General features: G+C 42.1%; 1 protein-coding gene across 3 annotated transcripts in view; it reads left to right on the forward strand.

Moving 5' to 3' along the window:
• Positions 1-12,515, forward strand: part of wdr90 (WD repeat domain 90) — a 102,729-nt gene that overhangs the window by 29,571 nt on the left and 60,643 nt on the right. For all 3 annotated transcript variants that reach the window (XM_072481776.1, XM_072481775.1, XM_072481777.1), the window contains exons 10-16: positions 3,324-3,554; positions 5,305-5,367; positions 5,954-6,022; positions 7,202-7,312; positions 7,652-7,797; positions 8,904-8,961; positions 11,692-11,810. In XM_072481776.1, coding sequence (XP_072337877.1) covers positions 3,324-3,554; positions 5,305-5,367; positions 5,954-6,022; positions 7,202-7,312; positions 7,652-7,797; positions 8,904-8,961; positions 11,692-11,810 — 797 coding nt within the window. The remainder of the gene's footprint in view (positions 1-3,323; positions 3,555-5,304; positions 5,368-5,953; positions 6,023-7,201; positions 7,313-7,651; positions 7,798-8,903; positions 8,962-11,691; positions 11,811-12,515) is intronic.

The following is a 12,515-nucleotide window of genomic DNA, read 5'->3' on the forward strand; positions in this document are numbered from 1 at the left end:
CCAGCTTGGCTTGGGTGATTGCTATTTTGAAATGCCATCAGCATCAGATGCAAGGAGTAGCATGACTTAAACTCCTATGCATGATCTGACCACTTGTGCCGGATTATGAGGAAAACATGCAATTGTGGGGTGAAAAGTTCAGGCTGACTGCTAAGGCAAGTACAACTTGCCATGGCTGGAAACTTATATATTGTATATTTTGGATAAGATATCAAACAGTAAGTCTCCCTGCTTGAGTGGGTGCAAAGTGATAAAGTAATGTTGTGGCACTATTTGAGGGACAGCAAGTTTTCTCTGCCCGAGTTATCATTCATCCATTAATCAAGAATTACAAAAAGGATTAACGTGTACAGAGTATATGCAGAGCGTATAGAATTGGAGAGCTGTATGCTAACACCAGTGGGCTTCATTTCCTTTGTAGTACTTTTAGTGAGCAGATTGATTGCTTGAATTTCTCTCTGTACAGCAAGTCCTCATTAAAATGGTGGCTGTGTTCCTAAAAACCACCACTTTAAAGTGAAGCAGGTTTCCCATGGGAATCCATGTTCAAACCAGAGTTAGGTTCTGGAGGACAATTTTTGCCTGGAAAAATTTGCAAATATTGAAATGCTGTGCCATACATGTGCAGAGCTGTGCATTCCTAGCTGAAATAGCTTGGCAAAATAAAATAAATGCTAAATACTAACATACTGGCTGAAATTCTCCAGTTGTCGGGTTTCACTTTTCCCACTGGCAGCGCACCTCTGCCTGCAGGTTTCCTGGTGGTGTGGGGTGGTTACAATGGGAAATCCCATTGACAAGCGGCTGGAATATAGAGTCCCGCCACAAGTGGATAATGTTACTCATGAACTGGGCCTGGTCATGTAATGATGTTATCACATCAGGTGCACAGTTACATCATCACATTGCTCGCAACCGTTAAAACGTGGAGCACTGCACTTAAAAGGAACCCATACATCGAAAATTAAGCCCTTTAAAACAAAACCACTGTAAAAAGGGACATAATACTATTTTAATGTGGCGATTAATTAATTTTGATTTAAACAGGGAAATTAGCATTGAGCAGGGAAAACCTTATATAAACATTGACTGTTATGTTTGAAGGGCGGCACGGTAACATAGTGGTTAACACTGTTGCTTCACGGACTTCCGGTTGCGGCTATGCGGAGCTAAGCCGCACGATTCGGCAGCTCCCGCGAAGACGGACTTTAGGGCTCGATAGAAGAGCCCCAATGGAACTTTTTACATAGCCAACCCGTGGGGAAGAGAGGAGAGAGGTCCCCCACTAACCTGTATGGACCGGACCCTCAGCGAAACGGCCAAAAAAACAGCACTGGAGCAGCGGGAGAAGAGGGGGAAAACAAACAAATTGGCGGCGGCCGGGGACAAAGAGGAGATGCAAGAATTCATCAAGCGCTGCTTCGAGGAGCTGCGCAAGGAGATGGTGGCGCCTATGCTGGCAATAATTGAAGGACTTGGGGCAACCCAGAAAGCCCACGAGGTGAAGATCCAGGAAAAATTGAGTGAGAATGAGGATGAGCTCTTGGGCCTGGCGGTCAAAGTGGAGCGACACGAGGCGCTACACAAGACATGGGAGGGAAGACTCGAAGACCTGGAGAACAGGTCGAGGAGAAACAATCTGAGGATCCTGGGTCTCCCAGAAGGAGTGGAGGGGGGCGACGCCGCGGCATATGTGGGCACAATGATCGGGGCGCTGATGGGCGCGGAGGCCCCCCCGGGGTTGCTGGAGCTGGAAGGGGCGCACTGGGTGCTGGCGAGGAAGCCCAAGGCAAACGAGCCGTCAAGGGCGATGGTGGTGAGATTTCACCGGTTCACAGACAGAGAGAGGGTCCTGAAATGGGCCAAGAAGGAGCGGAGCAGCAAGTGGGACAATGCTGAGATCAGAATATACCCGGACTGGAGCACGGAGGTCGCTAAGCGGAGAGCGGGTTTCAACCGGGCCAAAACGGTGCTGCATCGGAAAGGAGTGAAATTTGGAATGTTGCAGCCAGCGCGACTGTGGGTCACATATAACGGCCAACACCACTACTTCGAAACGCCCGAAGAGGCGTGGACCTTTATACTAACTGAAAAGTTGGACTCTAATTGAGGGTTTGTGAGGGTGGGAGGTATTTGAGGGTTGAAGTATGATGGCGGTTGTATATAGGGGGGCAAGCACGCGCAGGGAATGTTATATGGGCTGGGGACGAGAGACAAGGCTGCAACAGAAGCTGTGTCAGGGGGGGCGAGGCAGGCTCTGGAAAGCGCGGGGTTTTTCTCCCGCGCGCGGGAAGAAAGGTGGGAGGGGGAATGTAGGAACGTCTACTGATGGGGAGATTCCCACACGGGGGGTCAAAGGGTTGGCGGGGGAAGCCGGGGTCAGCAGGAGTCTGCACCGGCCCTTGGAAAGAGCACCCCACCTAAGCCCACACCTCCACCCTACCCCACACCTCCAGCCTATCCCGTAACTCTAGCTCACCTTTTTGGACACTAAGGGCAATTTAGCATAGCCAATCCACCTAACCTGCACATCTTCGGACTGTGGGAGGAATCGTAGCACCCGGAGGAAACCCATGCAGACATGGGGAGAACGTGCAGAGTCCGCACAGACAGTGACCCAAGCCGGGGATCGAACCTGGGACCCTGGAGCTATGAAGCAACTGTGCTAACCACTGTGCTACCGTGCTGCCCCTGTGGCGGGATTTGAATCCATTACGGAGTCACTGGATTATTAGTCCAGTGACAATAACACTATGCCTCCACCAGTTGACTTCTATAATCTCTTAATATTGTTTCACCAGCAAGATTCTACTAATCTCAGAATTAAATTTATTAATCCACTAGTATTTACAGCTTTTGGTAGGAGTTAGTTCCACCACTTTGACAACCCTTTCTCTTGAATGACCGGGCTCTGATTTTAAGATTATGCCCCCTTGTTTTAGATTCTTCCACCAACAGAAAAGGTTTCTCTAGCCTACTAATTCTAAAAACCACAACAAAACATGATGTGTTCAAGGAAATTAAGGCCTAGTTTATGGATGTAACTAATTGTAATTTAATAGTCTTTATGTGGAACCTTATTGACTGCCATCTGTTATTTTCCTTAATTTCAGTTGTGTTTGCAGTAGTTTCAGTTCATCACCTGAAATGGACATTTGTTAAATTGCAGATTCCTTGAGAGCACACTATTCACAAATTTTCTGAAATAATTATGCTCAAAAACAAAGCAAAACCGTTAAAATTGAAGTTGAGAACTCTTCCAATAATCTAACCAATTATGCACTTTTGCTACTTTATTCTTCGAGAGTTGCTTTCTGTTCCAGGCACCTTGTAGACGGAGATCTTCTCAGGTCATTACAAGCATCCCAGAAATACACTTGGATACAACTGTATCGCCCCATCGTGACAAAGATAGCAGAGGACGTGGGGATGAAGCCACAGCTGAAAGTGATGAATGTACGGAAGTTGCTCCAGTGGATGATGGTGGAATTCATGTTTTTGCAGGCCAAAGTGGTAAAGTTGCAGCCCATAGGTGCAGCAGTGATACAGAGGAGGTGAGCCTATAAAAACATAAAAACTGCTTGTATTTTCATCACAATGTAAGGGCCCTTCCTGTTGATCCCCCATTTCTTTTATTTTGTGGTCATTGTTTTACATGGCTATTTAGACATATATCTTCCAAGTCAAGCAAAGGAAGTGAGGAACTCAAAACTTGCAAAATGGTACGCTGCTATGGAAATTTAGCTTCTGAACAGAAAAAAATCAGACTTTTTGGCACCCGAGAGAACGTAGGGATTTGGTTCTATTGGTTGGCTGGTGGCCAATGAATTGGTAAAAGGCTATATTCTGCCCAGCGACAGGTGGTGATTGAGTCCTACCGAATAGGATGGTTTTCAGAGAACCAAGGAAAGGAGAGTCGGATCCAAGACGTTGCAAGGGGAAGCTGACTCTCGCTTGCCAGAAATACTGCCTACCTGCTGTTTTCGGAACTTGCAGAGAAGTTTTTGAGACCCGGGTGAATCTACAGTAAAATGATTACAGACTGAAAGCAAAAAACTCCCAACTGTAGGCCTAGATTGAAAAAAAGTGTACTGGAAGGTGTCCATCTGAGACGATTCTTATCCTTTTACTTTCATCATTATTTTACACCCCTCTTTCCCCTCTATTTTTGTCTGATTGGTGTGTGTGTGTGTGTGTGTGTGTGTGTATAAAGAGTGGGGTGAGTTAATGGGAGGGGAGTTAGGAATTAGATAATAGTTAACCAGTTGTATATGTTGCATATTTAATTATAGTTATTGTTAATAATAAAAATTAATTGTGTTTAAATTGATAAACCTGGTGACTGTAATTATCGGGCAGCCAGAGACCAAAGACTTTGGGTATTTTCTAAGAATTATTTGTTAATTTCAATTGTGTTGTAACTCCGGGTCGAGTGGGGCTGGAATTGACCGTGCACTAGCCCAGGGTGTCATGACAACTATAATATTTAGATTAACAATTTGAATTTGAATTTTAAATCCAGAGCATAATTTGTGAAATTTTTGATCACCTCAAACCAAGAAAAGCTGGACAGAAATGTGCTTCAGTTTCTCTGCTATCTACATTCTTGGCCAAACGCCTGGGATGAAGAGAAGAATTGTGGCCCCTCCTTTGTCATTGATGCTTTGACAGTGACTGCATGGAATTGTGTAGGTGAGGTTGAGGTATGTGCCGCTGCCACCCTACATTCCAGCCCTATTTATCCCTTTTTAATGGGAAAACCTTGGATTCTGCACAACGCTATACTACAGCAAGTACGGCTGTGATCAGGAATTTGTCAAGTGCTGCATCCATGGGCAATTTGTATATGCTGGAGTTTTTAAGTATTTTTACTGAGTTGTATAATTTGCTGCTCTGGAGGGGCCATCAGCAGATTTTCCACAAATAACGTTTCTCTTCTTTCGAAATGGAGAAGCTACTTCTTTGAATGAGATTCGAACCTCTGTGTGGAGAATCACAATGAAATTCTTTTTTTTTTCTGTACCACAGCAGTTTTGTACACAAAGTGCATCAGTACATCATGTACTAAAGCATCACTGCCTCCTTATTAAGAGCATTGGATTGGATTTGTTTATTGTCACGTGTACTGAGGTACAGTGAAAAGTATTTTTCTGCGAGCAGCTCAAACAGATCATTTAGTACATGAAAATAAAATAAAAAGAAATTAAATAATAGGGCAACACAAGGTACAAAATGTAAACATAAATGTCTCCCTTCCCTTTTGTGTTGCATAATATATAAGGCAATAATGCCTTTGTTTTTCAGGCTATACGCACAAAGGTTCCTACTCCTACCAGACTTCTTTGCCAGAAGTTCAAAGACCCTCAGGTAGGTTACTAGACCCTCGTATAGGTCACTTGATCTGAAGATTTTCTTTAGCCAACATGACAGATCTTGTGTCTGAAATATTTTAATATCGCAAACTTTTACAGGGGCTGAGAATAGCAAACTGTGTTTTAAGAAATATTCTTCGGAACACTACTTGTTCAGAATGAGTAATTCAGAGGAACTCTTAAAATGAGCCATCATCCATTTGTGACACTAAACAATAGCTTTTTAATATCTAAGCCTTATAGTAGCACAACTATTTTCCAGTGGCAACCTTCCACATCCTCAAACACACCACTGTTCACCTCACTTCCAGAGCATTTGAATCTATCTTGGAGTCTCTTGCATGTTATGCCTACTCCTGTTACATGTGGGATCACGCATGAATCAATATTGTACTTTTAGTGATCTTCTTCCACAAGACCCCACTGTGCTTTTCATTTAATTGTCCTGTTACAAATTATCTATGTTCTGAGCACCTTGGGAGAGGTAAGTTACAGGATTTCCTATTTAAGTTTCTCCTACATATTATAGGTTTGAACTCTTTTGTATATTTATCCATTCTGTTCAATCATTTTCTTTACAGGGGCTGCAGCCAGACCCTATACTAAAACTAAGGAAGATTATTGGATATGGAGGGTGCACTGTGAAATGTGTAAGTCCCCTTTGAACCCAGTGCGACATGGTGAAAATAGTTATTTGTTTTGATGTTTGCTTTTTCTCCTTTGCATTCTTTTTGTCTTGGACCCATTTTTATCCACACAAGCAGAGTCAAATGTGGTGAGGTTGTTAGCTGTCCTTTTTGACATGGAGCCAGCAGCTGCAAGTCATCTGTGATAAAAAAATAAACGCAACAGGGTCACATTTCCTTTGCCTTTTGTGACTGCCTCAACAGTTGCATTTTAGGCTCCAAAAATGTATACAGGACGTACATGAGCAGAATGTACATGAGATTACCTTTCTGCAATGGAATCACTTGTGCTATTTTACCAACATTAAACACATCTCCAAATAAACAATGACTACTAGGATTTGCCACAATTGTCATTGAAATAGCAATTATGTTTTAATCACTTGGAAAAAACCTTCCATAATGCAGCAGTTTCCCAATTTTAAGTTATCCTGTAACTAATTTATTTTCTCTAAATCTGTGACTGAGATGCTTGAACCTGCGACTCTTGACACACTGGACTATACCTTCCGAGCTCCCCAGCTTTGAATTGGGACGCTACCCCAAAGATGCTCTGGGGAACCCTTCTTGGAACTTTGCAGGCAAGATTTTCACGGCAATTGCAGACTTCACCGAGGCAATCGCCCTGCACCTTGAACCACCCAGAAATGCAATTCAAATCGCAAACTTTGGACGAGTCAAGTTAGAATTATGAGTGCTTCTACCTTCTGGGTAACTATTCTACAGACCCAGCCCAGTCCTCTATGGTATTCCCAACCCCCGTCATGCTCGGGGAGCCCTCACCCCAACAGAAATTTCCAGTCGCACAGGACTCCTTTTCTGTCTCTTTCCCCAAACCCCCCGCCCCCCCAAAAAAAACCAGACTTGACTGGACATCCAGCAATTAGACTAACTTCAGGCCCATTATTTTATATGTTTGACTTAAAAGTTTGTTTACATTTTGGAAAGGCTTAATTTTAATTTTTTGGAATATTTGAAATACAATTTGGCTTTATGTAACCTTGGCTAGATTTCCTAGCTACAGTTTATATAAAAAAAAAAAAAAAAAAAAAAAATCTCTGGCCATAAATGGCATGCATGTATGTTGATAAACCTTTTGGTAACAATTATAAAATATATTTTATCTTTGGTTTAACCTATTAGGCAGCATGGACTAAATCTGGATCAGCTGTGGCCTACCCGTGTCATGCCGTAGTTGTGGCGATGGAAATTGACACAGGACAGCAGAGATTTTTCATTGGACATACGGACAAGGTAGAGTAGATGCTTTTGTTTTCTAATTTCTACATTCCTGTTTTCAGAAAGACTTGAGTAGATTACTTGGATCTATCCTTTGTCCAGGGGTCTTAGGACCTGCTTCCAAATATCTGTCATTCTTAATTGATCAATGACTGGTGTGTTAGAACAGTTGGCCTTGATTTTAAATTGCTACTCTCCCTATCCACTTCCATCTCCCATTTATGACTTACTGGGCAGACCTAGGTCCAATTATACCATAGATAGCACATACTCTGGTGCCCAATCATAGTGTCATATATAATTTCAGCTTTCCTGTCAAAGCCATCAGTTTCTCTTTTGTCTGATTTCTGGCAGGTTTCTTGTTTGACCTTTAATGGTAACTCAACACTACTCGCGTCAGCACAGACTGGGAGCGTGAGTCTGATCAGAATCTGGAACTTCAACAAAGGGAATTGCCTGGCAATGTTCAAGACCCACGTGCATTCAGTGTCATCTCTCAGGTAAGGCTGAGCTACATCGTTGCTGTTGTGTGTTCCTCCTTGCTTTGTTGGTTATAAGTGAATTGAACAAAGTGATCAAAGGGTTTTTCATATTATTTCTCAAATTGCTTGTAGTCAGAAACCGAAACACACCGTATCTATTACGTGTACTAAATTTAAGTGCTTTCTGCGATTAATTATTAAAGATTTAGTTAGAACATTTGTTGTGTTAAATGGATTGAGTTGCCCCACTTATTTACACAGTTTCAATTGTCATGATCGCCAATATATGTAATAAAGTGATGCTTAATACACAGAATTAAATATAATTCTAAATTATATGAAATAAATTATTTGTACACTTGTGGTTATCCTTTGGTATATTTTAAATTGTTAATATTCCACTTTTTCTATTTGTGATGTTACGCTGGGAAGCATTCTGGACGGAACGTTTCTTATTATGACTCCAACCAACAACTTTAAAGTGACTGCATATAAAATGAGGGATAACTTAAAGTCAACAGTAACTTCAAATGTCATATTTCTAGCATAATGGAAATTTTGGCACACATGATGATCAGTTGCACAACCAGACCTGTAGTGTTGCCTGTCATCTGCAGAGTGGAGCTCCCTACTCCAAACCATGTCCCTGTTTGATATTTTCCTTATTCAAATTTTGAGTTCCTTATAAATGTGATCTCCTCATATTTCTCTAATTCCATGACCAATGTGTAGAAAGTAATTTTTCTACAGTATCTTGATGTTTTTATTCCAAAATGTTGCTCTATATGCCACTCGTAACTAATGACTCTTAAAATTTTGGCCGTAGAACCCTGAACACTACAGTAGTTGCAGAGTTAAGTGATCCAAAAGGAAATCAACAATTAAATCGCTTCACAAATAAAGGATACAGCTACCTGGCTTTGGTGTCTCTTGTAGCAGCTTTATATTCAAATATTTGAATCGCTGATGGGAAGTTAGAATGTTCATTGGTTCTGAGTATTGCTTGAGTAATGGTTCACAGTAACTATTGATATGTTAATACAACTAAATGCAGAGCTGTTGGCTGTTTAAGATTTGCTCAAATAACAGGAAAGTTTACAAGAGGGTGTTTTCTTTTCCTTCAGTTTTTCGTTCAATGGGAGAGTTCTCTGTGGTGTGGGAAAGGACAGTCGTGGTAAAACAGTACGTATTTTCCAATGCTTATATCGACACATTCAGTCAAGCCTGTCCAGCGATAAACAAAATTATTCACATAAAAGTGAAATACTGTGGATGCTGGAAATGTGAAATAAAAGCAGAAAATACTGGATAAGCTCAGTCGGTCTGGCAGCATCTGTGGAGAGAGACAGAATTAATGTCACTGTTCTAAACTATCCTTTTGCAGAACCAAAATTATTCATTGTATTCTGACTGGTTCAGTTCAGTCTGTTGATTTGTAATTTACATTTGTAATATAATATTTGTAGAATGATATCATCAAACATTAATATACACAGAATTTGGTACATTGGGCAGCACGGTAGCATTGTGGATAGCACAATTGCTTCACAGCTCCAGGGTCCCAGGTTCGATTCCGGCTTGGGTCACTGTCTGTGCAGAGTCTGCACATCCTCCCCGTGTGTGCGTGGGTTTCCTCCGGGTGCTCCGGTTTCCTCCCACAGTCCAAAGATGTGCAGGTTAGGTGGATTGGCCATGATAAATTGCCCTTAGTGTCCAAAATTGCCCTTGGTGTTGGGTGGGGTTACTGGGTTGTGAGGATGGGGTGGAGGTGTCGACCTTGGGTGGGGTGCTCTTTCCAAGAGCCGGTGCAGACTCGATGGGCCGAATGGCCTCCTTCTGCACTGTAAATTCTATGAAAACTATGAAACCTGAAAAGCTCAATAGGACACTTGTGGTCCATCAGTCGATGCTTCCTAAAGTACAGTTGCAATCCAGATAACCAGGGAATTGGGACAGAGAGTGTGCATGAGAAATGTCATGAGTTAAGGGAACAGAGACCGAGGTATTGTGCAGAAGAATTCCATGAAGAGTTAACAAAGTGTTCTGATATAACTAGATTTAAAGTGGGACAGCAGACCTCCGAGGTAGATGAATGTTTGATGTAATTTTAATACCGTCTGGGAATTGAAAAGTTAAAGCAATTGTGAACAGTTTGCACAGCAGTCAAGACAAAAAAATCCTAAAGGGGTTGGTGTGAAATCCTTGACTGGATTCATTGTGAAAAGTGGAACGTAAGTTTTTTTTTTGAAAGAGCCATTTGAAAACTTGGTTGGATTTCGAAATACAAACTGCCAAGGGAAAGCATTATTATGAAAGAAAAATTTAAAGTGTATTTTTGGGAGTTGAGTTTAGAAACCCATGTGACAATTATCGGGAAGGATTTTGAGGAGAAAACCACAGACACTAACTTGGGTTCAGAGCTGAGTGCGTGTTTGACCACAGTCATCTTGTGTGCTTTAAAGGGACTTGCTGTTAATGAGAGTATTGTATTTTAAGGTTTACTTTGTAATCCATGTTAATCTTTAAATCTGTGTGTATTTGTTAAGCTAAGGGGGGAGAAGGAATATTGTATTATCCAATTTTTCACTTTTACTAAATGTTTTTTCTTGTTAAAACTAATTAACAGTCCTGTGACTCTGTTCCTACGTTTTATTAAAATAAACGTTATGGGGAGAGTTTCTCCGTCAGCTGACCTTTGAATCGCAAAAGATGATTGGGCAGTGAATCGGTTCTGACACCAAAATCGCGATGGCTGTTGATTTCAAGCCAAATCGCAATTCTCCGTCGCCTCGGCTTCAGTGCATTACAGAACACACGTACAGTAAGCACTTTGCATATCATTAGCGGCCTATTCTCCAATGAGCCGCCAGCACGATTTACTTGTGCTTTTTAAAATCGTGAAACCAGTGTCGTGGCTGATGAGGGAGAGAGAGGGGTACGGAAAGTGTCCAACATGGCCATAGTTTGCTGACAGTTGTGCCGCTGGCCGGGAGCTTCTGCCAGGTCTGGGGGGAGTAGCAGGGGTTGGCCAGTCATATGGTTCTTTCTCTTTCTCTCCCCTCCCCCCTGGCCAGGGCACTCTCCCCGGTGCCTTCTGGCCCCAGCTGACCCATCAATGAGATGGACACATTCCAATGCAACCAGTGCCACCTTGTTGGCTGGTATAAGTGTGTGTTGGGATTGTAATGTGTATATGCGGCTGCAGCTTGTCAGCCTCTCGAGTGTCAATCCTGGACCCGGTGAATCCCGCACCGTTTTTCATTGGAATCGATTGTATCCCACGTGGCACCGGTGCTAGCCCCTCCACTATCACTGAATCAGTTTGGCGCCTGTTTTGCTGTCGTGACAGTGCACAAATCCTGCCCCGGCGTCAACGCTTGGTCTCGGGCCCGAAGAATCCAGCTCATGGTCTTTTGAGCCAGGATTCCATTCTGGAATCTTCCAGTCCAATCATAACATCAACTAGGATCGTAAGGATAGCTCAGCACGGAATCGATAATACTGTTTGCTAATTCCAGGGCATGTTATCAATATCTTTCCTATGCTTCCAAGGCATGGATGGACAGTCGATGGTCTGGAGAATTAGGACATCACTGTAAGAATGATCTGAAATAAAAGAGTCAAAATAATCTAGGCTAAGAAGTCGAAGGCCCAAAATTATGATGGTGGTGACAGCATGTGATTCAAATCCATGGTATAAAATTGCCTGGTGTCCTCCAGGGGAAGCTACCACAACACCAGGCAAAGACAATACAAAATAAGCAGATGAGATAAAGATGTAATTGGGAAGGGCAAAAATAAAACAGCAAATATAGGCAATTGTAGACGGTTTTCATTTAGGGTATTAAAAACCGGCAATATGCAATTTAATTTGTCCTCAAAGTCATTGGAAATGGTAATCTTTCTCTGCAGATGGTTGTGGTTTGGAACACCGCAAAAGTGAATCGGGATGGTGAAGTAGGGGTGCTGGCAAAAGCTCACACGGAAGTTGACATTCAGGTGATGAAAATAGCTTCCTTTGACGATACTAGGTAAGACGCCCAATATTTTTATCTTGACCTTTCTCTCTAAATTGATGTATTTCCCTCCAACCCTTTCCCTGTAAGGTGGCAATGCATTTCTCTCCTCGTATAGCATTGTTGTTTTTTCTTCCCTACTTTGGTATAACTGATGATGCAAAGTTTTCCTGATTTCCATTTCCATTCAGTGTTGGAAAATTGGAAACTGCATGTAAATGTGAGAGGGTATTGTGAATTTAGTTAGAGTAGTGATTTCACAAAGAACATACAGCACGGAAACAGGCCATTCAACCTAACTAGTCTCTGCTGGTGTTTGTAATACTCAGATCTCATTTCAATCTTAGCAAACCTTTGTATTCCCTTTCCTCTAATGTACTTGCAGTTTCCTTATGAAAGCATCTAAGCTATTCATTTCAGCCACTTCCTGCGGTAATGAGTTCCTCAGTCTAACCACTCTGAGTAAAAACATTTCTCTGCTCGATTTGTCAGTAACTATCTTGCACTTATAGCTCCCAGTGGAATCATTCACTTAGCATCTGCACTGTGAAGCCCAATTATTCTGTGACATCTATCTTTTTTCCGAAAGAAAAGACTATTTTAACATCGTTACTTCTGAATTTGAATACCCCTAGAAACAGGTCCCAGTTCTTTGTGAGCATTTTAAATTGTTTTATTGATGCTGTTATTGAATTGTTCACCTGTGTAGCTCAATCCCTT

Source organism: Scyliorhinus torazame, chromosome 17 (assembly GCF_047496885.1).
Source record: "Scyliorhinus torazame isolate Kashiwa2021f chromosome 17, sScyTor2.1, whole genome shotgun sequence".
Classification (NCBI taxonomy): Eukaryota; Metazoa; Chordata; class Chondrichthyes; order Carcharhiniformes; family Scyliorhinidae; genus Scyliorhinus; species Scyliorhinus torazame.